The sequence below is a fragment of the Gorilla gorilla genome, chromosome 9, assembly GCF_029281585.2.
Source record: "Gorilla gorilla gorilla isolate KB3781 chromosome 9, NHGRI_mGorGor1-v2.1_pri, whole genome shotgun sequence".
Lineage (NCBI taxonomy): Eukaryota > Metazoa > Chordata > Mammalia > Primates > Hominidae > Gorilla > Gorilla gorilla.
The window spans coordinates 109,375,219-109,402,786 of NC_073233.2; the positions used below are offsets into that span (position 1 = coordinate 109,375,219).

The window sequence follows — 27,568 nt, forward strand, 5'->3', positions numbered from 1 at the left end:
TGCTTTATCCCTATTAAGATACTCTACTCTGACATCCTGCCTCCTACTGGAGCCATCTGGAGAAATACAACCCAAACCAACAACTGATCAAAACTTGCCTCCATCAAGAAGTCCTTCACAGCCTCGAGCTGAAAATAATCTTCTCCTCTTACCCTCAGCAACCACCTGCCTCAAATTCTCACATTTGTCCTAAACGTCAATCACAAAACCTGCTATGTGAATAGCTGCAGAGCCCTGTGGGGATTAAGGAAGTGCCCCGTCTCTAATTTCCAAGAGCACGTCATGTGCCTTTTCTTAAAGCCAACATTAAATGCAGCATAGAGGACATGGATTTAAGAGAAGACTTCATTACTTATTTTGAGTTGTTTCAAGTTAAGAGGGGACTAGGATTGAATTCATACATAATCTGGGGGATCAAATTTGTAACAGGAAATACGGCAGTTTTTTTCCCCCTACTGTGGTCCCCGGGCTCCTGTCAGCCTCACGAGGAGACGCGGATGGTTCAGAGTAACAAGCACGGGGACTAAAGGGACATTTGAACTCATGCAGCCTAGTTGTTTTCAAAGCTTCCCCTCCTCTTCTTCCTCCCAGTTTTCCATTATTTTCTTTTCTCTTTCTCTAAGAAATAGAATTCTTGGCACAAATGATGTCTTCCTGAAGCTTAAAAACTAAAACAAGTGAGCTATTCTGCTTGAAGGAAAAGTTCGTGTCTCATTTGTCCTGAGGACCCCTGAGAGCTGCCAAGGAGAGTTTGAAATCCCGCATCAAGTCCAAGCTTGCCCCAGGCAGGAGACTTCACAGGGATCAAGCCTCTGCTCGTATAGATCTTGCGATAAGGTGCGTAACTAATTCTGAAGGCTGCTCATTCCACTGTTGAATTTTCAGAATATTCTTTCAACGTGGATGCAGTGGTTCTATTTTTGCCCTCTAGACAGGTAGCAAATGAGTCAGCTCCCTCTGCCTTCAAATTTCTTTTTTCAAAAAACAACCAAAAAACCCACCTGCGTGCTCGTTAAATCTGTTTTTCTCTAGCAGAAGCAGGTTAACCATGAAAGTGAAGCTTCAAGATGCCTTTACTTGCCCAGGCTCCTGCTAAGTCGTCACTTTGTCTTCTTTTTCTCTAAATGGGGCCCTCTGAATAAACAAGCCTCAGATTCCACTGGGTCTTACACCATGCCTCACCCTCTAGGGTAAGCTTCCCCAGCCCCCTCAAGTGCTGTTCTGAGAACCACTCACTCTCCTAACTGCTGTGCTTGAAACGCTCCTTAGTTTGCCAATCGGCTGCACGTGGCACCCGGGGCCTGCAGATGTGGTCTCGCCATTGGGTAATTACTGCCTGGACTGCCGTCCTCTCCTTCTGTTGAAGAGTCAGCCCAGGACTGCATCTGCTTTCTCAGCAGCTCAGACTGGCCATTAAGTGACAAGTGCTCCTAAGGCCCTTTTCACTAGTGTCTTCAAGCACGTCCTCCTCCCTGTGTTCCTGCTACATGTCCTCTCATTGATTTGAGCTCACTGTTCTGCCTTGTCAACATCTCCTAACACATCAGTTTTGTCATTTAACCTTTCAACTTTTTGTCAACTAAAAATGAGATAAATTTGCTTTGTGACAATAGTGTCATCCTCTCCCTCAAGCCCAGATAACACACCCAACATCTCATCTAAGTAGGCCACTTCTTATTAACATTTCCAGAAAGTACAACTTTCTTTCAAGAATAACTTCAAAAAAGAAAATACCAATGTCAGAAACTGAACCAGGAAATCTAACATAGGCTACAAAAGCATCAGCTATCCTGAGTTGTTCATTATTTTCCCTTTAAATAAACAGTGTTAGCTAGTCTCTGAAGTCAAATACAAAGGCTGGTGGGACAAAAGTTACAAGGAAAATGCTTTTGATTAAAGCCTCATTTAATATTCCTGTGTTAGGTTGCTAAGTGAAAAAGGAAAAAATATATATAAAGTTTAAAATAAAACTGAGACGGCTGGGCACGGTGGCTCACGCCTGTAATCCCACCATTTTGGGAGGCCGAGGTGGGCAGATCACCTGAGGTTGGAAGTTTGAGACCAGCTGGACCAACATGGACCATCTCTATTAAAAATTCAAAATTAGCCAGGCGTGATAGCGCATGCCTGTAATCCCAGCTACTCGGGAGGCTCAGGCAGGAAAATTGCTTGAACCCGGGAGGCGGAGGTTGCGGTGAGCTGAGATCGCGCCATAGTACTCCAGCCTGGGCAGCAAGTGTGAAACTCCGTCTCAAAATAAATAAAATAAAAAATCAATAAAACTAAGACTAGTATGAGGAGAATAATTTATGGTCAAGAATAAAATGAACATGTTATATAAAATATAACTCACTGAACTCATGCAGTCTAGTTGTTTTCAAAGCTTTTCATTCCTCCAGTTCCAGGCGTGATATTCCTTCTATATTCTCCCTCTTAGAGACTGCAGTCACTACCTACCGGTCCAAGGCAGAACCCACAGCTCCTCCCTTCTGATGTGCAGTAATCACCAAGTGGGTTGGGGTTTACCTGTTAGGGTGCTCTCAAGTTTATACGTATTTTATATATAAAATATAATGTTCATTTTATTCTTTACCATAAATCATTCTCTTCATACCCCTTTATATAAAATTTAATTTTTAAAATTCTTTCCCCCTTATAGAAAATTTAATTTTTCAAAGTTTCATCTTGTCCTAAAACAGTCATGTTTTGCCTAATAGGAAAACAGCACTTCTATGTAAAAGTGACATATAAATGCTCAGTGAGAAGTTGATTAATAATTGTAATAATCTGAAATTTCTTGAACATGTCCGTTGTGCCAAGTACTGTATTATTTACCTTACATATACTAACACATAAAAAATAAACTATGAGACATGGGCTTTTAGTTTAACAAGATAAAGGCCATGCACAAGTGATTGTTTATTCTTATTTTAAATCAGATATTAGAAGTGAAATATAATTTCTTTTTCTAGTCTCATCAATTAAATTAGAAAAGAAATAGAATAAAATCAAAGCCATCTTCTGTATCCAAGATTTATCATTACTTTGGTGATACAATTCACATTTTATGCCACTATCCATATTTTTCCCTAAAACATATTCAGGAAATGAAGTGATTTGAAAGTTTTGAATAACTCAAATGCTACTGAATTAAATTTAAAATATTCCTATGGTAATTTGAAAAATGCATCTTAATATTTTGACTGATCATCTCATCAAGCTCCAGCATGAAGCCAAGAAGACATGTCCTGCCTTAGAAGTGATACAAAACTGACTGTCAGTGCTTCTCCAGGTCCCTAGAGAGGGAGGTGGGATGTTGGGGGGAGGGAATGGAGAAGCCTGTGGATTATTAAAGGATTTATATGAAAATCCCTGAGCCTAATTTTCTTTACATCTTGCATATGTTAACCCTACATAATTTTATGCATAGTCAGGGCCTTAAGTACCATCTGGAATTGAGGATTGCTGGAACTTTATTCAAAACCCAAATACTCCCAGGGATCATACTTTCTATTACCGAATGGACATTTCCACCTTGAAATTCCATGGGCACTTCAAAGTCAGTCATAACCTAAACTTTATCAGCTTTTCATTCCTCCAGTCCCAGGCATGATCTCCCTTCTGTATTCTCCCTCTTAGAGACTGTAGTCACTACCTGCTGATCCAAGGCAGAATCCACAGCTCTCCCTTCTGATGTGCAATAATCACCAAGTTGTTTGGGGTTTACCTATTAGGGTGCTCTCAAGTCCTTTCCCCTGTCTCCTGAGTTCCAGGCCTCATCCTCCTCGCAGGGAGCACTTCCATTGAGTCTCAGCCTCTGGACTCTTTAAAGCCACCGTCTATCTCACAACCACTGTGACCTTTCTAAAACATGATCAGATCAAATCACCAATTGCTGAAAAGCATCTTCTAGCCATTTCTCCACCCTTATCTATCTCCCATCACTCGCATCCATAAATGCACCTTGGCTCCTTCTCTGCCTAACTCATCATATTTCGAGTGTGCGAGGTATTGCCATAGTTCCACATCTCTAATGTTCCCATGCCATCCTTGTCTCCCAAACAGGTCTGTTTAACATTCTTTTATCCTCAAAGTACCACATTGAAGATACTGCCCAGGAAGGGCTTCTTGCCCCTTCCATTTCACATCCCACCTCAGATTTAGATGCCCAATCTGTGTATGTTCATAATATCCCAATAACTCAATTATAGCATTTGTCACATTGAATTTTAATTATTGATTTACTTACTGACCTGCCTCCCAGACTTAAGTTCCTTGAACACAGGGACTGTCTCATTCACTTTAGTATCCTCGTTACTTAACAAAGGCACTTAACAGCCACTGGATTTATTTATTCATAAATATCTAATTGAAATATCTTTATTGTTTGCATTATATTTAATGGCAAGCTACATGTATGATTGATTCTAAAGACAAATAGTGTAGCAACTAAGATCATATTCCTTCTCTTCCACTTACCACCCAAGAGGCCTAAAGAAAGTTACTTGATCCTTAGATAAATCCTATAAAATAGATGTGATTATACATTATAGACTAGAAAACTGAGGTGCAGAGAAATGATGTGATTTGATGTATATAAAGTGCTTGGAATAATTCTTGGCACAAAATAAATGTTCAATAAATGCAAGTGGCTGTTAGCTTCAATTCCTATCAAATCTCAATGTAAAATTGTGGTTGTGTTTAAGCTCAAAATCATAGCTCTCTCTCAAAATATGAATAGTATAATAGCTTTGTGTCACTGGTGGGATGTGATTGATACTACCCTGTTGGTTTTCTTCCTGGGTTTTCCTTGGAAATGCAAAAGGCGCACAGCATGTGAGAAGACTATGGCACTGATAATGAAACCAAGGCAACTGTACTTTAGGAACACAAAGAAAATTATGATGTGTGGTGCATTGTATCGTGCTGCATACATTTGTATAACTGATGTGTGAAAGAATCAGTGTCATTCAGTCCAACTGCTAAGACTGCAAACAGAAAACATGACAGAAAATCAGTCTTTACCTATTACCCAGGATATAATGAGCATCTCCATCCATGAGAAGCAGGATGTTTTCATCCTGAACAGCTGTTTTGCATTATCTGTGCTGGTTTCATTAGGAAGGAGTTTTGTGCCTTCAAATCTGTCAGCTGCATTCATGACTAGCAGTCCCAGAAAAATGGTGAAGGAGGCTGCGTGTGCTACAAACTTCATGAATGGTCCACGCATTATCTTCCCCATCTGCCACAACACACACCAAAATAAAATCTTAACTTTGTTTTGTACACTTTGCAAAACACACATACATACATGCAAGAATAAACATCTGCACATTCCAATGATCTCCTGAGATAATTGTTTATATTTATGTAATTCGTGATAGAGTGATATCTTTATGCTGTTACAAAATTTTGTTCACATTCCTCACCTACATGTGCTGATGTTCTTGATTAATAACTAAATACATGTATTTTTCTAATAAAGGATATTTAAATTCTTAAAATATATAATATCGTTGACAAAATATAGAGCATAATAATATCAGCATTATTCATATAAAGAAAACTAATTTAGTGGGTCTGAGGTATTGAGGAAGTGGCAATGAAAATATGAAACTGAGTCTACTTTGCCAGGTATAGAACCTTGGCGTGTGTCCTCACATATACTTCATTGACAGGCATGCAATTCAGGCCTGAGTGGATGTTGTTATTTTGGTGATCTTGTAAATGCAGTAAAAGTCATGAGTACCAAGAAGAGAACTCCCAGCTGAGGACAGGGCAGCAGGGCAGTTCCTACAGTGTATTGAAACAATCTCCTGGAAGGACACTGGATTTAAAGTCCAACATTTTAGGTTCAGGTTCTAGTTTCTTTCCCTCATTAGCTGAGTGACAATGAGCACATTTCCTGAATTATGTGAAAACCAGATTCTTTATATGAAATATGGGGGACAATAAAAGCTAGTGTGCCTTTTATAGTACAAGATTCATCTCTGTCTAAGATGTACAGATCTTCACCTAGGCAGAGTGAGGATCTAGGATATGACTAAGGGGTCTGGACATCCTCTGAAATGAACAAAACTTAAGCTGTGTGTGCAGTTTCCCCCACCCTTTAGGAGATGGTCCATAGCTTTCAACTGCTTTTCAAGTGAGTTTATTATTACAGAAAACTTTACAAACTGATAAAATACAACCAACACTTAGTTGGCACTGTTTTAAGTGCTTTACACTGTTAACTTGTAATCATTACAACAATTCAAAAGGGCAGGTGCACTCAAATGCCCACTTTGGATGAAGAAACTGAGGAAGTGAAGTCAAGAAACTTGTTCAAGGTCACATATCTTATAAGTGGTAGAGCTGGAACTTGAACCCAGGCATTCTTGTTCCTAAGTTAATACTTCTATTTGGTTTACAGAATAATTTCATACTTTCTCATCAATGGGCCTACATATGTAAATTATTAGGAATTATCTTTTAAGACTCGGAAAAGATAAATGCTATCGTGGAAGGAACACAATCAGTGTTCTCTATTTCCCTACCTTTATTTGTCTATATGGTTTTCAAAATAATAAAACTTAGAGCTGGAAACAATTAACTTATCTTGACATTCTGAATGTTAAGCCAGACACAGAATATCAGGAGATATTGTATTGTATCTCTCTCTCTCTCATGCTATGTGTGTGTGTGTGTGTGTATGTGTGCAGTTGTCCCTAGGTATCCATGAGGGATTGGTTCCAGGTCCTTCCATGGATACTAAAATCTAAGGCTACTCACGTTCCTGATATAAAATCATAATATTTACATACAACCTAGGCACATCTTCCCATATACTTTAAATCATGCTGAGATTACTTATAATACGTAATATCATGTAAATGCTATGTAAATTTTTGTTATAAGATACACTTTTAAATTGACATATATTTGTACATATTTATGGGGGGTATATAGTGATGTGTCAATACCTATAACATATAGTGATTAGATTAGGGTAATTAGCATAGCCATCATCTCAAACATCTATCATTTCTTTGTGTTTAGAATATTCAATATCCTGTTTATAGAATAGTGCCAAAAGAAGTCTCTACCTGTTCAACACAGACACAATTTTTTTCAAATGTTTTCAATCTGCGGTTTGTTAAATCCAGGGATGCAGAACTCACATATACAGAGGGCCAAAGAATACACAGACAGACACACACACACACACACACACACACACACACACAGAGTTTTAAAGCCAATAGATTCTAGAATTGCAGAGCCAATCCAAAGTTACTTTGTAAAAGTTTGCTGTAAAAAAATGCTTAGATAAGATCACCTACTGAACTGATTCAAGGAGTATTTTTTGTTTTTTTTTTTTTAGATCCTTTTAAAATCAAACTCTCAAATAATCAAACGATGGCAAAATTAAAACAAATGGTATAAAAAGTAAGTTTGATTTTCTTCTGCCTATTGTCCTTTGCTATTTTTCTTTTTAAATATAAACAGTTAAAAATAAACATCAATGTTATATTTCCATGATATGTTTTACATACAATTTTAATTCTATAATGTTTTATGTATGATTTATTTTAACCGTGTATTAGAGCAAGTGAAAATGTATTGCGAGAATCCATATCTTTCTCATGGGAAAATCCATTATAAATCCTAAACTTTTTTTTTTTTAATTCTCAATTTATTTGACTGTTTGAGGAAACCCAGGATTAGAGGCAATGACTGTTAGTGAAATTCATGAAAAAGTTATTTATCACCTGCCTGGTTCCCGGAAGAATAAGAAGCAGCTTTCAAGGACATCATACAGTAGAGCGTAAATTAAAGTAGAACCAAATAAATAACATAAATAGAAAACACGAGGTTGGGGACATAAAATGGAGTTGAAATAAAGCTATCTACATTAGAATGAGCCACAAATCTGAAAACTCTGGAACCTTAGTTTAACTGTCCTGAACACCTCTAAAGTCAATCTTCAGTTTTCGGGGCAAGGTGTCTGATCTGTGTGCCTGGCCCCTACCTAGCTTCCCTTCTTTCTCCACTGGCCTACTGACCTTTATGTAACATCACTCTTCCTTTATTTTATTCTAAAGGGAGTATCAATCCAGGCATCTTCTTCTGCTTACGAAAAGTCTTAGGATATTTCTTGGTTTGTTTGTTGGTGTTTTCTTGTTTTGTTTTGTTTTAGCAATCAAACAAAAAGCTGGTTGCCTAGAAACTAAAATGGGCATGTTTGAAACCTCGTAGCCTTTATTTTTCCTACAAAAGTTGAGAATCGTATTTCTCTTCAAACTGAGGGAGATTTTGGCATCTCTCACTAGACTTTAGGAACTGAAGTGAGTTATCCTTTTTGGTAAAATTTGCCATCTATATACTCTGGGATATAGACAAATTTCCAAAAAATAACTGTAAAGGAGGAGAGCTAGATGAAGAAATTGAACAACTTATGTACCTGGAAAATTACTGAGGGTAAGCACTGAAATAAATACTTGTCTTTAAATATGATATGTGATACTCTTTTTAGGTATTTATTGATGACTAAATACCTAGCTACTCAACACCACATAGAAATGAAAAAGGTTGAGACTAGCTTTAACTAAAATGATTTGTAATTGCAGTATGACTATTCTTATTGTAATGAACAAAAACAATTGATATTTGGATTACAGTAGAAGAAAGAGAGCAAGTAAAAACAAAAGGGATTTCGGAATGGGGAAAGAAGAAAACCAACTTTTGTTTCCTATAGCAAAACCAACTTTAAACAAAAATGGGGACTCAGTCACAGTGCATAGGCCTGCAATTTGATCTTACTGATGTTCATGGATATATTGGAAAATCCAAAATATTTTAAATATATTTGGAATAAAAGCACCAATTTAGCTGAAGCAATCCCCTCCCACAAAAAATCCTGTGGCCTGTAAAGCATATTTATGTTCACTGCAAATGGAAAACTGTAAAATAGATTTTATCATCATGCTTCAAAGATAAAAACAGTAAAATAGGTTTTTGATAGGAGAAAAAAAATACCTTGACAATGTCCTTTTAATTTGACTATTTGCCTCAACGTTCATAAACAAGGATGGAAAACAGATGCCAGAAAGACATATGGCCAGGGAAGAAGAAATAGTAAAGGAAATCAGTTTAATTAGAATTCAATCAAAATTTAAGAAATGTGTAACTCTAAGGATTGCCAAAAATAGTCTGTGTCAAAGCACCAGACACTCTGGAATACATTATGCTTTCGAATACACTGGTTATGGAAAAGGAAAATTATTCAGTTTAGGAAAGAGATTATAATTTAACTGGTCACAGAATGAGAATAGGGATAATTCAAAAACTCCCCCCATTTTAATTCAGTTTAAATCTCAGATGACTCAGGAAATATAAGGAGAAGAAGAACAAAGAGACTACCTACACAGATATAACTCATGTTTTAGGGAGGACAATTTAGAAATGTATTTGTCTAAATTTAAGGGATACCAGTGCAGTTTTGTTACACTAATATACTGCATAGTGGTGAAGTCTTGGCTTTTAGTACACCAGTCACTCAAATAATATGCACTGTACCCATTAAATAATTTGTCACCACCTGTCCCTCCCCTCTTCTGAGCCTCCACTTTTCTAAGTCTCCAATGTCTATCATTCCACACTCCATGTCCATGTACACACATTATTTTTCCAGGCAAAATCTGTCATTTTTAGTAAAAAGGGAAAAAAAGTCAATTTTCTAGATGAAAGTCTGTACTATAGATGTCATTTCTAGTAAATTGCACTATTTTCATTTTATGTTCCTCATTTATATTATGAATCTGAGATACCAAATTTTGGCCTTATATATTTTAAGGGGAAAATATCTATGATGATGGATTTTACTCTCATGAGAAAATGTCCAGTTTCCTGTAATTCCTATCATCACTAGAAATAATTAGGATGTTTCCACTGTCTAAAAGGCTTTGCACAAGCTTTCTAGCATGAGTCATTTTGAACAGCCTTAATATGGCTAAAACACCAAAAATATGACAAAATAATTAGAAAACAATATGTTAGTAATGGTGATGTTTGTGTTCGCGCCCACATATTACGAATGTTTGAAAATGAATCATGCCCATGTTTAAGCACTGGAAGTAACCCAACTGATAGTTCTTTCTACATAGCACATTAATAGATGGTCCAAAAGACATTTAGCCACTAAGCTTCAGAATTATTTCAACCTGCCTCCCAGAGTTAAACAGATCCAGAAATGTGGCTTCAAAAACATGAAGAATAGGCTTGTTAGCAATGCAAGACACAAATTTCTCTACTTGTTAACAGAATGATAAGTCAATATTTCTCAAACCTATCCTGTCACACTAATGAAAGGCTAGATCCATCTGAACATAGCATTTTTACCAAAGCATGGGTAGATAGCTTTTGCTAAGAAAATAGGCTATTTTTGCTTTCAGGTTCTGGTGTACTTAGTCCCTAAAAAATGTATATTCTTTACTGAAACAAGTATTACATTAGTATTTACATGACTGCCTTTTATTTAAGATTTATCTGGTCATATTAGCTAAAACAAATACAAGACAAAACTTTCATCTCAAATTTTGCCAGAGGAGAAACAGAAAAAGTGTTCATCTTTTAGGATGTCATTTGAAATATATGCTCAATGGTACTATGACCTCATAAAGAAATATAAAAGTATATGCATAGATGTACATAGAGAAAAGAGTAAAAGGAAATTAATATAGTTACTGAGTATCCTTTCACACATTAACAGTGGTGATATTACAGGTGAATTTTATCTTTTCCGTTTTTTTTGTTTCCTATAGCAAACATGTATTATTTTTTGATAATAAAAGCAATACAAATGATTTAAACCCAAACAGGAATTATTTTGTAATGTTAAAAACAATAAAGATTACTGAAACCCAACTATAATTCCCTGAAATTTTCACTTTGGAGATAAGATTTTTCCCCACTTAAAACATACTTCTAGTAGATAATAGAGGTCCAGGCTTCACATACATACCTTGCTGCATGGAGCAAACCAGTAAATGAGAGCCAGGAAAGGCAGTCCAATGGCAACAGCAAGGACCACAAGAAACTTGACCGCCATTGTCTGCTGTCGTAAACCAGAAAGATTCTCATACCAAATGGAGAGAAGTTGCTGTTGGCAGTTTGGATGAGCTACAAACTAGCAGGGAAGTGACAAAATATTTAAGTTTGATTAAAGAAAGGTTCAGCATAAACGATTTTCATGTGTTCTAATAGTTCCATGCTTTCCAATGAAATATATTGTTAGAATTAAAGAACAAACATAAAACATCAAATTAACAGGCAACAAACAAATGGCAAAAAGTTCTAATATGTTTTACATAAATTTGAAGATTTCAATTTATCAAGCTTTTCCTTTATGACAAACAAGCTTTCTTTCAAAGCACAGAAAAAATTTTAATTGAATATTATAAAAAGATTAATCTAAATTTTACATATGGCTTTTATGATTATATAGTTTTTTCATCTAGAAAGAGATCAATATTAACTCAGTTGCCTAAATACTTTTTAAAAAATACCACCTTTCCTGCATTGACCTAAAATGTCACACAGTTTAAACTAAATTCCCGTTTGTATATGGGTCTGTTTCTGGACTGCCTGTTTTATTCTATTGATCTCTCCTTTTATTCTTGTGCCAAAAACTCTTTCACTTAAGACGACTTTAATTTTCAATATTTTTTTGAGGGAATCTTTAAGTTTTCATGTATTTATTTTTACAACTGAACCATACATATGGCAGAGTTAATATACAAAAAGCAATATCCCAAAATAAAAATTGGTAGAGAATATTAAAAAGTTACAATATTTAATATTAATATTAAAATATTACAAAGGACAGGTTATATAAAAGAACTACAAGTGAATCTTAAGGGTGGTTAACCTCAAAGGTAGTTTGAGAGGTAGGTAGAAAGGGAGTTGAGTCTAAAACAAGATAGAATGTTTATCTACTTAGAATGGTAAAGTTGGATAAAACCCATTCCACTGTGGGTGGAAGAAATAAGCCCTGTCACACACTGTTGGTGTGTATGGAAACTGGTACACCATTTTTTAAGGGAAACCTAGCAAATGTTTGGAAACCTAAAAATAAAAATTTGACATATTAATTCCACATCTAAGAATTTTTGTTTACAAGTAAAAGTCATGCAAGTAAGCAAGCTATATCAACAAATATGTTTACTGTATAAAAAATAAAAATCTAATAACAAAAATCTGAAAATTATAATAAACATCCCTAAATAGTAAACAGATTATGTGAATATAATGAAATAACAATGCAACCTTTAAAAAGATAAAGTGGACATTTATTGACTGTTATATAAAGTGTCCAAGAAAGAAATTTGTGTCTAGAAACATAACAATGGTTCATTATTCTCCATTCAGAACTGGAAAAATTGGGAGGAGACCTGTTTATACTATTTGAAAACTTACCATAAACATATATTACTTTTATTGGAAAAAGCTACTTTTAAAAGCTCTCTATCTGTCTATCCATCTATCTATTTATTTTGAGACAGAGTCTCACTCTGTCACCCAGCCTGGAGTGCAGGAAATGATCTTGGCTCACTGCAACCTCTGCCTCCAGAGTTCAGTGATCCTCCCACTTCAGCCTCCCAAATAGCTGAGACTACAGGTGCACGCCACCATACCCAGCTAATTTTTGTAGTTTTAGTAGAGACGGGGTTTCACTATGTTGCCTAGGCTGGTCTCCAACTCCTGACCTCAAGTTATCCACCCATCTCAGCCTCCCAAAGTGCTGGGATTACAGGCATGAGCCATTGTGCCCGGCCAGCTTTTTAAAAGATACCTCACATAATCTAAGAAAGCAGAGAATGGGGCCAATGCTTGAAGAGAGAGACTAAAAATATTTCACAAATAAAAATGCAGCTGGTGGAAATTCTAATGCAGTAAAGAAGGAATTGAAGGCATTATTGGAAAACAGCAAAAAATGGGAAAATGGAGTTGAGTCTCAAATGGTGATGTTCCTGTCTTATAACAAATGTTTTAGAATTTGGATTCATAAAGTCATTGTTATATCATTAGCACAGTAAGAAAGTGGCAATCCCTGTAAGATTCTATATAAATACGTCTAGATTTTAAAGACTGGCGTTTAGTGTAGGTAGAGTGCCTCACAACTAGTACAGATGCTTATGATTTGTTAGAGAATCTGCCTAGTGCAACTGTTAATTAGAAAATCCTAACCGGGCGCAGTGGCTCACGCCTGTAATCCCAGCACTTTAGGAGGCCGAGGCGGGCGGATCACGAGGTCAGGAGATAGAGACCACGGTGAAACCCCGTCTCTACTAAAAATACAAAAAATTAGCCGGGCGTGGTGGTGGGTGCCTGTAGACCCAGCTACTTGTGAGGCTGAGGCAGGAGAATGGCCTGAACCCGGGAGGCGGAGCTTGCAGTGAGCCGAGATCGCACCACTGCACTCCAGCCTGGGCGACAGAGGGAGACTCCATCTCAAAAAAAAAAAAGAAAAAGAAAAGAAAAGAAAAGAAAATCCCAGCTCAATCTAACAATATCAACCCTTTATCCTTATTTAGCACCAACAAGAACCAAAATAATGTAAACGGGCTTCATGCCTGATCTTACTTTTTTTACTTCATATTTAATGGCAAGTTTTAAACGGCTGAGATTTGGGCGACCATGATCACCGCTCTGGAGCGTTTCAACATCCCCATTCAGAATGGCCTCGACTTCTTCAGTGTTTCTGCACAGATCAAGGAGTCCAACAACAAAGTCTTTGCACTGCATTGACAGTTTTTTGTAGTCATTCTAGGAAAAACAAAGCAAAACAAAAGCAATAATGGAGAATACCACGTTTTACTGTTTCAGAGACTTGAAGGATTTTACACTTTAAGAGAAACATTCTTTTTTTTTTTTTTTTTTTTTTTTTTTTTTTTTTTTTTTTTGAGACGGAGTCTGGCTGTGTTGCCCAGGCTGGAGTGCAGTGGTGCAATCTTGGCTCACTGCAAGATCCGCCTCCTGGGTTCACACCATTCTCCTGCCTCAGCCTCCCGAGTAGCTGGGACTACAGGTGCCCACCACCACGCCCGGCTAATTTTTGTATTTTTAGTAGAGACAGGATTTCACCGTGTTAGCCAGGATGGTCTCGATCTCCTGACCTCATGATCCACCCACCTCGGCCTCCCAAAGTGCTGGGATTACAGGCGTGAGCCACCATGCCCAGCCGAGAAACATTCTATTTTTAGTTTTACTGTTCATTTATCATATATCAATTGCGGTTTCTGCTGACTGACCTCTAAAATATTTTAGCACATGAAGATTTTCTTCATACCCTCAAAAAGGAAATTTATCTAAAGCATAATCAAAGTTATTTAAAAAAGAGTATGCTGGCCGGGTGTGTTGGCTCCCGCCTGTAATCCCCTCACTTTGGGAGGCTGAAGTTGGCAGATCGCTTGAGCCCAGAAGTTGGAGACCAGCCTGAGCAACATGGCAAAACCTTGTCTCTAAAAAATACAGAAAAAATTAGCCAGGAGTGGGGATGTGTGCCTGTCAAGTCCCAGCTACTCAGGAGGCTGAGATGGGAGGATCACCCGGGCAGGTTGAGGCTGCAGTGATCCGTGATCGTGCCACTGTCACTCCAGCCTGGGCAACAAAGCGAGACCCTGTCTAAAAAAAAAGAGTATGGTATACCAAACTCACCTGTTGATTCGGAAGAAATATAACCAACTTTTTCCGCAGCATGATCATAGGACTTTGCATATATCATCTCCTTCATGGGCACAACTTCATCAGTTAGGCATACAATATACATTTAATAGGTCTTTGGAAGACCTTGTAAACTGTGTTAGTAACCTTGAGGAGCATAGAACATTTGGAAAGTTTCCAGAGAAGAGCAAGTACGTACGTGTCTATTTAACAGATTTTAATTGAAGAACTTTATATGACAGGCACAGGGTCAAAAGATGAAATCTAGACATAGAATCTGCAATTTGAGACTCTTCTCTTTAGAGAAAAGAAAGTTTAATGAAACACTGTCATAGTTTTGTAGTTTGTTGCTGATGATCTAATACTCTATTGGGAAGACTTAAATCATGCAGGTCACATTCAGATTACCGTAAACTCATGTCATGCTTCTATAAGGCATCATTTTACATCTTCATTCATGCTTTTGTAATATTTCCTCCCTCTATTTTCTTACACTAAGACCACCTATAACCAAATGCTAATCAAGAAAGCCTGTTAGCAGGGGTGTTCAATCTTTTGGCTTCCCTGGGCCACATTGGAAGAAGAATTGTCTTGGGCCACACATAAAATACACTAACACTAATGATAGCTGATGAACTTAAAAAATTTTCACAAAGAAATCTCATAATGTTTTTAGAAAATTTACAAATTTGTGTTGAGCTGTGTTCAAAACCATCCTGGGCCTCATGTCCAACCCACATGTCCTTGGGGTGTGGGTTGGACAAGCTTGAGCTAGAGCTTGTTGTATTGCAGGTGGATGGTATTATCTCATTTAATCTTTACAATTGCTCAGGTTGAATTATGTGTCCAAAATCATGCAGCTAGTAAGCACCAAAATCGAGCTTTAAACCTAAATCTGCTTAGCCCCAAGCCTTTTGCCTTTGAGATAATGCCACTTTATCTCTCTTATTTGTAGAGTACTTTTCTACTTTGATTTTTGAAACAACTGAGGGGGCAAGCAGGGCAAATACCATTCCCATTTTGCACATGAAAAAACTAAGGTTCTCACACAGCTTCAATGACAGACTTTTCTCTTAAACCCAGAACTGCAGATTTAAAGTTAGTTGTCTTCTCTTCCTGAAACCAGTGTGTTGTAGGATGAAAAGATTTCTTTGGAAAGTTCAAGAGAAATGTATGTGATTCTGGATGTCAGTCAATAAGGCCATATTTGGGGGGTGTCTGTATGGAGAACAGCTTAATACTAGGTATGTGTAAGGGACCTACTTGGGCTCCTTTCTGTAAATCATGCCAAAAGTGAGTATCATTGCAGTTTAGTAACTACTAAAGAGGCTACAATTTGCTAAACTGCAGGTCCAAAAAGATTCCAGAAAAGCAAATTAATAAAGCAAATTGTGTCTTACCTGAGAATGGCTAGTTGAGAATGGCTCAAACTACTTATAAACAGACGTCTGGGCAGATAGCATCTAGAGTGTTACAAGGAAACGGCTTTGCCCATTTTATAAAATGGTCTGTTAGGGCCATGGGGATGAACTCTTAGATATGGAGGTACATATTTGTCCATGTCCACTATACTATAGTATAGTAGTTACAACTTGGTAGTTTAGAGCTGGATATACCTGTAATCAATCCCAACTCTTCTACTTACGAGCCATGTGACCTTTAATATGTTAGAACCAGTCTATGAGGTAGGGGTTCTTATTACTCTCATTTTACAGGTAAGAACACTGAGGCTTAGTGAGATTAAATAAGTATTAAAGAGATTATGCATGCCAAGGACTTAGCAAGGTTGTGAGCATTTAGCAAGCATTCGATAAATTATAACTACTTTATTTTATATCATCAAAGAGAAGATCTGAAAACAGGCCATCTCTTGACATTAAAAAAATACCATGGAGCTAAGACAAAATTTAACGCACCTGGCTTCTCTTGAATGTAGAGTTCAAGTATAGTGAATTCTTAGTCCTTTTAAAAGCAACAAAGTAATTGTCAAAAGCAGTGCTCTCTAGAATTCTAAGAAAGCTCAGATATATTTAGATATTTGAAAAAGAAAGTATGATCTTTCAAATGTAGGTAACACTTTTTTAAAGCAGAACCCACATGGACTGAAAAAGTAAAGTGCAAGAGCTTTGTGGTATTTAATAACCTTAATCTATAAATTTTTGTCCAATTCATCACTAATTCCTAAGACATTTTCTTAAGCAAAAATACCTATTTAAAAAGGAGAGAGAGAAAGAAAGAATAAGACTATGATTTCAGAAATACACACTTTTTCTACTTGGGAAATCATTTACAAATATTTTCATATTTTCAGTTATTGACATTACTATTAATTCATACTTTAAGTAACTGACATGTAAACTCACTCAAATAAAATGTTGGTGGTAGTTCATTAGCCAGAATGCAGCTCTATGATTTTGGTTCCTTGAGAGGAAAAGTGAAGCTGATGGGTTAACTTAATTCTGGGTCATGTCTTTGGATCACACACCTACACCGTACATTCATTCATTAATCAAATATGGGTGCTTGCCTATTAACCTTTGAAAAGTTGAAAAGAGAGAACTCACAGTGGGCTAATGAAACACAGTTTAGAAACTATAAAAAATACCCGTTAAAATGATCCTTTCGAAAGTTCCTCTTAGTTGGATTTTAAATAATAGATGTTATGATTTGTGATTTTAATCTCTGGCTCTTCTTTCTATATAAAGAATGAAGTTTACTTCATAGAAATTAACAGTGTAGAGAAAAATGCATGTCTTGATTCTCAGTAATCTACTATGTGGGCTTTGGAGATGGCAGACCTGGGTTTAAAACTTACTAGCTATGCGACTTTAGATAAATGATTTAATCTCTTAAAGCTTCTAACCCTAATGTTTAAAAAGGGAATAATATTAGTACCCATGAATTAGCGTTGCTGTGAAGATCATACAAGACAATGAATGCCAAGTTCCTGGCACAGGGTAGTGCAGATCAATGGTTATTATTATTATTATTATTATTATTATTATCATTGTTTTCATTATTTCACAAACAGTATCTAGCTCTTTGCAGTCCCCATCACAAAGCTATGCTATCAAATATAAAGTCGTGCTGGAATTCCTGGATATTATCTGCAAGTGTTGGAAATAAAACAATTATTCACATATTTTCACAACAAATATTTTACACACAGCACTGTGATAGATACCACTCTCTTATTAAGATGGGAGTTTGTAAAATAAGATTCTACATGTGAGGAGTAAGCATATTAGTCCCTTCCTCTTTCTCACAATCAACAATAGAAGCACTGACACTCAAGAACTACCTGAGACTGGGTAATTTAGAAAAAAGAGGTTTAATTGGCTCATGGTTCTATGGGCTATACAGGCTTCTGCTTCTGGAGAGGCCTCAGGAAACTTACAATCATGGCGGAAGGCAAAGGGGAAGCAAGCACCTTCTCCACGTGGCAGCAGGAGAGAGAGAGAGAGAGAGTGAAGGGAGAAGTGCCACACACTTTTAAACCATCAAATCTCATGAGAACTCACTCACTAGCATGAGAACAGCAAGAGGAAAATCCATCCCCACAATGCAGTCATCTCCTACCAGGCCCCTCCTCCAATTCAACAAGAGATTTGGGCAGGGACACAAATCCAAACCATATCAGTAAGAAAAGTGTATTATACTATGATATATACAGTGTTGCATTGGCCAACCATGCTTCTTGGGACCAAGTGTAACTCTGGGGCTCTTCTGCTCCTCAGGATAATTGTCACCAGATGGCACACTGATCATGGAGCTCTGTGGTGATGATTAACAAGCATTTATAAAGCATCTACTATGTGGGGTTGTGAGGATATAAAAGTTAATCAGGCACTATTCCATAGAAAAGGTAAAAAGAAATGGAATACAATTTCAAAACAAGAATTGAAGAAAAACATTTTCCTAGATATGTCAGCCTTTTTCTATTGATTGTTGCCATCAGCAGTGGCTGCTTAGTTAATATAGTGTTTGGTTATATACACTTAGTATAATGTCTGGTTAGCTTTTACTCTTCCCTTTGCACAAGAATTTTCAGGTCCCATTGAAGCTACGAAGCTTGGAGAGCGGCGATGAAGGTAAACACATTGTTTCAGGGGCTGGGGTTGCTCATCAAGCAAACTGTTGCACTTAACTCCCTCCCTAACTGTTGACTTGTCATAGACCTACAGTCCTGTGAGAATGAGATTTTCTCTGCCCATCTGTTTCAAACTACAATAGGACATTCAAAGGCAAGAACACACATACACATACCCCCATATCACTTACTGCATTTATTTGTTTATGTTTCTGCCTCTCTTGAATAGACTCAATATCCTTCAAGACAAGGATTATATCTTAGTCATCTTTGAATCCTCCCAACCTAGCATGGTGTGAGGTACGTAGTGGGTAATCAACACATTTTGCTAACCGATGTAAAGAAAGGAACATAGCTGAGTAGAAAGCATACCTGGATTTGAATTTCTGCCCTGCCACTTAAATAACTATATGATCTTGAAAAGGTTATTTCATTTGCTGGCCTTCTCCTAATTTCACGTCATTATGGACAACTTAAATTCTGCTATAGCATAGACTGTAAATAACAGAATAATTCATAAAGCTCAGCTAAGGTACACTTTCTTCTTCCTCTTTGGTCAGGATCCAAGCCCTGTTCTTCTGGAGCTGTGATTCTGCCTCGCAGACTATTTTGCTTGTGACACCCTTTGTCACCCTGTTAAGGTCTGATAACAGTCACACCACCTTTGTACCAACAAAAAGTACTTTTCAAAGCAGCCATTTTCTTGGAGGATAGTTATCTTTGAAACAATGCCAAGCATTTTTTGAATATTATACACTAGAACATAGCAACGGTCTAAAAACAGACACGGCGGGAGTTTCTCTACCCTTCCTCTTTCTCAGAGTCAGCAGCAGAGGCATCTGGAGGGCCATGTGCACATGCATGAGCAGACCTCTAGGAAGATGTAAAGGAGCTGGAAGACCTCCAGAAAAACTCTCTATCCAGAATGACAGAGAAGAGGACAATTCCTGCTGTATAAAAGAGGGGACTTTTTTTCCTTTATTTTTTATTTTAAGTTCTGGGATACATTTGCAGAACATGTTGGTTTATTACATAGGTATACATGTGCTATGGTGGTTTGCTGCACCTGCCCACCTGTCATCTAGGTTTTAAGCCCTGCATGCATTATTTGTCCTAATGCTCTCCCTCCCATTGCCCCCCACCCCCTGACAGGCCCTGGTGTGTGATGTTCCCAAAAGAGGGGATTTTTAAGAGGAGTAAAAGGAAACATTGTGTGTTACTACAAACAACCTAAAAGGTAAATAGGTTCAAAAAAAGAGGGAATTAGAGACATAAGTCATAGGCACATATTGAGAACTAAAATGAAATTAAGAATGCTGGGGAATGTGTTTGTGGACAAGACCATCCCTGGTATTGATCTCCTTGTCTTTAAGTCTGTTGTCCCTTATTTGAATTAAAACTCAAGTCAAGGAGAGAAAGCAAGAGTTTTTGCTGCCCTTCTTTGGTATCAAAACTAGTCAAAGTTGTGGGTTTTCTGTTTTTTACTGACTTTGTGTTGCCAAAATTGTCTTAACCCAATTTTAAGCTTAAGATGGCTGAGGTCTCATGCTACCAAAGCCTAAAACTATTTATAAAGATTCAATATAAAAACTGAATTTGAATGGGTAAAAATTGTATTATGTTTTCCCCCATTTTCTTTAAAAACCTGCAACTCCCCAACATCTCTTGGTTTTCTTCTTGTTCCTGTGGCTCCATCTAATTGTTAGATTTCTCTGCTGAGGTCTCGTGTCACCTCTGCTTGGAACCAGCTATACATGTGGTGATATGAGTAACAAAACACTTAGGCCTAGAAGGTTCAAGGCACAGGATAAAACTGCCTCAGAAACCCAGTAACATCTCCCATGGTCTCTTTTGTTAATGTACTATGGGTTATTGTAGTAGGGGACAGTTTGGAAGGTGCTTAGAAAAGCAAGCTATGTATTGGAGCTTACAAAATCGTTATGAAAAGTCCCATTCTCTGTCATAAAATAGATTAATCGTCTTCAAACAGAGGTACATGAATACTTTCCAAGTGGCTGTAGAATATGGATAATTTTTAGGGAATCAATTTGCAGATCTCCACTTTCCTAAAATGGATTTCCTTGAAAATACATCTTTTGCTCGCCCACCCACCCATGTAGCAAGCAAGAGAGAGTCCCCCTTTTACAGTATCCAGCTACTATAAACCCTGAAGGGCTTCCTGTATTTCCCTGAATAAATACACATTTCTGCTGAAGATGAAGCTTAATGATAGAAATGCAGCACCTTGGCTCATGTTGGGATGTTCTGATTTCAGATGGAGAGTGCAGGGTGGAGACAGAAACAAGGGCCATTTTTTATGACTTTGCCTCTTCATTTGCCAACAATTGTCAAAGAATGAACGCTTCTTGAGTGAGAGTCCAGAAAAAGTTAAGCAAAGACAGCATCAGCAGGGAATACTGAATACCAAACAATGCTTTGTCATGTATTGAAATGTAAATGATTCCTTATATTCTTAATATCTTTCAGATGTATCATTCACTAGAAAAGTATCTCAAACAGGCAAGGCAGAAAAGCTTAGTGAGAGTGATTCTTTTAAATGTGACTTGGAATGGTTTACAGAACTCAAAATTTTTACAGGAAAATGGTCAAAGCCCATGGATGAAACTTTTATGTGATTTCTTTCTGATTTAGAATTTTAATCTAGTAAGATAGTTATCAAATCATATCTAGAAATATTTATTCCTACTACTATTTATCCTTTTTTAATTTTATTCCATAAAACCTTTAATAATTTATATATCCTATCAACAAAGACTAAAATAACATACTGGCTGCCATACCAACTAATTTTTAGCTACATATATATATATATATATATATATATAAATGGTGTATATATACGTGATATATATATATACACACGTGGTATATATATATACACACACAATATAAAATGTGTATATATATATAGACACACAATATGTGTATATATATGTATACACAATATAAAATGTGTATATATATGTATACACAATATAAAATGTGTATATATATACACAATATAAAATGTGTATATATATACACAATATAAAATGTGTATATATATACACAATATAAAATGTGTATATATATGTACACAATATAAAATGTGTATATATATGTACACAATATAAAATGTGTATATATATGTACACAATATAAAATGTGTATATATGTACACAATATAAAATGTGTATATATATACACAATATAAAATGTGTATATATATATACACAATATAAAATGTGTATATATATACACAATATAAAATGTGTATATATATACAATATAAAATGTGTGTGTATAGATATATATATATACACACACACACACATTTTCCTTTCTTTAAATATATAGCCAAAATGTGAACATGATGAGTACCACTAAAAAATACATCCAATAAGAATTGTGTCACATAGTTAAAATTTATTTTTCAAAATGTGTATTTTTTTCTTTTTTTTTTTTTTTGAGACGGAGTCTTGTTCTGTTGCCCAGACTGGAGTGCAGTGGCGCAATCTCAGTTCGCTGCAACCTCCGCCTCCCAGGTTCAAGTGATTATCCTGCCTCAGCCTCCTGCGTAGCTGGGATTACAGGTGTGCGCCATCATGCCCAGCTAATTTTTTTGTATTTTTAGTAGAGACAGGTTTCACCATGTTGGTCAGACTGGTCTCAAACTCCTGACTTCATGATCCACCCACCTCGGCCTCCCAAAGTGCAGGGATTACAGGTGTGAGCCACCGTGCTTGGCCCATATTAATTATTTTTAACAGCTGGGTTGATTTTTGTAGTTTTTTGATCTAATATACTAATAATAGATATAAAGACAACTCTTTCCAGAGTATTTTCAATATCCAGAGCCTTTTAGCAAGAGGAACTGAAACAAATTCTAAAATTTCATATATATGTGTGTGTTATATGTATTTTATTTATATATGATATACATGTTGATATCTATATAAAGGGATTTTAAGAGACTTTACAATAATAAAAGCTATAATATGAGGAATCACATTTGTGAAGGAAATTGGACTGAAAATATAACCTCAAGGAGTAAAAGGAAAGATGCAGCTATTCTGAACATTAAAGAAGATGTTGTTCGCTTAGTTGTTGGTGGGCATGAAATCATTACAGCATTTAGAGTCCTTTGCATATATCTGAATGAGAATTGAAGAGTTCTATTCTTAAATGGCAATATGTACACCATGCAGAAATCATATCCCTTAAAAATATTTATACTTACAGAAGACAAAAAATAGATATCAATTTTAAACTGTGTGAATGAACACAGAGTTTTTCAAACATCTTTCAGATGGAAAGGGAGCAAAATACATACATACATACATACATACATACATACATACATACATACATACCATGAACAGGGAGGATCTCCTCTGGCCAATACAATCTCTCAGGTCCCTGTGAGGCTGACCAGGCCTAAGCTATCCAGCCCTCAGTGACTTTTATTTCCTGAGACTCTAAGGGAGTTGACTATTTAAAAAGATTAAAAAAAAAAAAAAAGACTGAAAGGATATGTGCTAGCATGTTTGTAGTGTATCAGTGTTTATTTCTTGATGGCTAAAATTAGGAATGATTTTTTAAACTTCCTTCATTTTTATATTATTATTTTCTAACATGGCTATATATTACTTTAAAGTAAGAAAAAAGAAGTTATTTTTAAGGGTAGAAGCAGCAAACTCAGCAGCAAACCTCACCTCAGAGACACCAACTTCTCCATTCCTGTAAGGTCCCACCCTGCTGTAAACTGAGACTGGGATGCTGGGACAAGAGTTAGTGTCCCAGTAGCCATGGGTGGTGGGGGAATGTTATTTCCCTGTGAGTTTACACACAAAGGCAAGGGAGGCTCACCCTTGTATGCGGCAGTTCTTTCATCTGCTGTCCAAACTAATCTCAGAGAAAAAGAATATTTGTTTTAATGCTTGATACCTGGCAAGGAAGAAATCTTTTCTTGTTTGTTTTTGTAAAAAGGCCTTAAAAATCAAGCCAATAACTGCCCTTTCTCCTTGTGCAGTAATTTTGAGTTAGGTTTCTAATTATAAAAATTGTCAAGTTCTAGGATATACTTTATAAAAGCATTTTTTAAACTGCTACTCTTGTTTAACAGTAATCTAATTTTTGAAAGTGATTTTTAAAAGACATTAGTAACATACTCCTAAATACATTTATGTTTTCAGTTAGATTTATCTTTTCTTTGCCTTGAAACCTTCATAGAGACAGGGCATTAGCAAAAAGGTATGCATGTCCAGAGGCTCTAGGTAACTGCTCAAGACAATGGAGCAAATAGGGAAGCATAAATGGGAGGAAAGTGGCTAATCCATACACTTCACACTGATGACAGCAGAAAGAAGGGTGTGATGAACAAACAGAAGAATGTCACTTCACACTGATGACAGCAGAAAGAAGGGTGTGATGAACAAACAGAAGAATGTCCAGATCTTTACGTCTTCATCATCGTGTGGAGGCCTCAACATTTTGCAATGCATTTAGGGACCATGAAGAATTTACATCCTGGTTAAATGTGATTCTTCCCACCTTTCAGCCACTAGCCCCCTCCTCACTCCATAAGGTCATGCCTAATATGATAGTTACTACACACAGATCTTTTCTATCACATTGGATTATAAACTAATTGAGGACAGGATTGCTGACTGAATTGTCTTTGTATTTTGTACTACCTCGCCATCCTCATCCTCAACTGTCCCCAGTAAAAAAGAGCAGGGACTCAAAAGATGTAGGCCAGTGAATTAATGAACAAATAAAGAATATAATAGTCTTCAGTGGTTTAGAGAAAGCATGTAAACAAGGATACAGTAAAGGAAACAGAAATGTTGAAATTAGGCAAAATTAGTAATATAGATTTTGAAAATAATTAATATTAATCAGAGTTCAAAATGCTTTAATTTGAATCACGTGAAAGTCTCTGCGTCCTAGGAGTCAAGCGAAAAGTAGATAAGAATCTGAGACAGGGTTAGAAGGACCATTTACTTGTCTTGCCCTGTTAGCTGCCAGGTAGCTGGAGGAAAAGCACCTTCCTCTACCTTGGGAGCCAAGCACATACTGAGCGTTTCAGTAACCATTTTCCTCCTAGCCTTTCTGGATAGACTGGACCTGAGGATAGATGGACACATGACATCTGATACTGGGGTAAAACATCAGTGACAGTGGCACCAAGAAGCTGCCCAGGAAAGACTGGGCTGTAATCCCTCAAGAAAAGAGTATAGAAACAAGCATTCTCTCAGCATATAGAACAGAAAAAAAATGAAACCAATATTCACTTCTGTAAAACATTGTACTTGATGAATCAAACCTGTTTCCAACCTGCATTATTTAGTAAAGGAGATAAGTGCATCATAAATAACAATAATCCATGGTAAAAGGTGATGGGCATTAGAGGATCAGAACTACCTCAAACAGGTAGAGGGAGTTTAGAGATACCTGTGGGGAAGATCTTAGCTAGGGATGCAAGCTTTCATCCTCTCCAGGTGGAGCACAGCCCTTATGGATAATGGCAGCATCTGACACCATTTATCTCTCCAGATACCTCTTATTAAGAGACTGACCGGTCAAAGTTCTAATTTCCTACTATTTCATATCTATCATGTTTTGCTTTTGCTGGTACACCTTGGCCTAAAATATCTTTTCCCTCATTCTCTGCCTTCCAAAATCCTACTTGTTCCACCATATACAGCTGAAATGCCATCTTACACATACTTCCCTGCAGCCTAACAGGAATTAAATATTGTTTTCTCTGAACTTCTACGGTATGTTGCTTTTACCTCTACGTGGTAGTTTTGTTTATTTTTTATTCATGTGTGCATTTGTCTCTCTAGTCAACTGTGACTTCCTTAAGCTTATACTTCTTTCTGACCTCAACAGCATCTATCACTGTGCTCTGAACATAGAAATAGTGTTTTGTGGGAGGAAAAAGCCTGGGCTTTTCAGAGTGCAGTATACCTGGATTCTGAACCCAGCTGTGTCATTTCCCATTTGTTGATCTTGGGCATTAGCAAAACTTTCTATGCCTTCATTTACCCATCTAGACAGGAACTAATAATATCTTCTCAAGGGGAACAGATAAAGATTAGACACAATAAATGCAAAATGTCTGGCAGACAGTAGAGCATCACTAAATGGCAGCGATCACAACTTTTGCTACAATGATTATAATAAAAATCTTGTTGAATAAACTTATAAAATGACCTAGTGTCCACAGTAACTAGCACAGTGCTGAGCACATGGTGGAAGCTGGTAAATACACCTTGACTCTGGCTTGTGGAGGGTGAAGTCTCTATTGTTAGTGACCTACCTTGAACTCTTTCTCAATATTGGCCAGAACTGCCAGTTCATTGCTAAGTTCTAAAGCCGTCATGACTGGATCTTCACTAGACAATGACAGGTAAGCCGGACTTGCCAGGCCTTTATAGGCATTAATCCTAGATCTGGAGTGGCTAAACGAGTCATGCTTCTGTTTCTGGTTGCAGTCATTGCACTTGCAGAAATAATCATGAGGCCGTTCAATCCTAGCACCCTTCCGCAGGAGGGTATGCACAATTTCATATTCCTGGCAGTGGGCAGCCAGAATGATTGGAGTCACATCATGGGAGAACCGTGTCCCATCTTCATCATAGGCATAAAAATCATCTTGCTGGAGTTCAGACTGGCTAGGGCTGGTTGCTAACCTCTTGCCTTCAGCAAAAGCCGGATGACTGAGAATTGCTTCCACAATCCGAACATAACCTTTACTAATAGCTAGAAGCAGAGCATCCCCAACTCGAGAGAGGTTTTCTTTCTTGAGAAGAAGTTCTGTAATTTCCAGATGCTCATTGGCCACTGCCAACTGTAGGGCATTCTGGCCCATGTAATCCACACAGTTAACATTGAGTGAGTGGCATTCTTCTAACATCTTCCGCACCACTGGGATGTTACCATATTCAGCTGCATCCAAAAAGCGTTCCTCCTCTATAGATAGGCTTGTTGAGCGATCACTAAACATGTATGCTGGTCCTCGATTAGCTAACCTTCTCCCCTTCTCACGGAGAACTGTCTGCCGCCGGTGAGCCAGTCTGTTGTCAGATCCCCGGCTGCAATAAAACAGAAAGATTGTAAACAAATCACATTAAGAGCATTTTAGTGTGCCAAATGACTTGCCATTCATCTAATACAATCCTCAAGTATATTAGATGTTGTCTCATCATCTCTAGACCTACTATATTATAAAATGAAGATGCATTTATTTGTTAATGGTTCCAAGAACTTCACGTCTAAGAAAGCCAAGCACTTTGCAGATTTTAACATTCCCATTTGGGGTGGAGACTAGCAATTGCCATAATTACTCTGTGCCATTCAGATAGAAACTAATGTACTATATAGATGGTATAGACTTAGGAAAGATGTCTATATCCATACCCTCTTATCCATATTCAGTCACAATGTGATGGAGAATATAAGACTACATTTTAAGAAGTAGAGACAATAGCAAATCCATTCAAGTTAACAAATATTTATTGAGTCCTTCTGATGCCAGGTCTAGGAACTATATTCGGTCCAAGAAGGCCAATAGTGAAAAAACAAATAGATGCTTTTTCCTGCCTCTACAAGTCTTATAGACCAAAGGGAGAGATGGGCAATCAGCATATTGCTTTGTTATCAGCTGCTTGATTATAATGATAAGCCTATAATGGGGCATCTATCCCAGATTCTGAGAGAAAATGACAAGCTGAAAAATGGAAGGATAAGTAGAAGTCAGGTGAGAGT

General features: G+C 37.0%; 1 protein-coding gene across 2 annotated transcripts in view; it reads right to left on the minus strand.

Moving 5' to 3' along the window:
• Window positions 1-27,568, minus strand: part of TRPC6 (transient receptor potential cation channel subfamily C member 6) — a 135,192-nt gene that overhangs the window by 28,046 nt on the left and 79,578 nt on the right. For both annotated transcript variants that reach the window (XM_019035943.3, XM_063693480.1), the window contains exons 2-5: window positions 26,121-26,895; window positions 13,624-13,806; window positions 11,003-11,167; window positions 5,026-5,242 (exon numbers count right to left, since the gene is read on the minus strand). In XM_019035943.3, coding sequence (XP_018891488.1) covers window positions 5,026-5,242; window positions 11,003-11,167; window positions 13,624-13,806; window positions 26,121-26,895 — 1,340 coding nt within the window. The remainder of the gene's footprint in view (window positions 1-5,025; window positions 5,243-11,002; window positions 11,168-13,623; window positions 13,807-26,120; window positions 26,896-27,568) is intronic.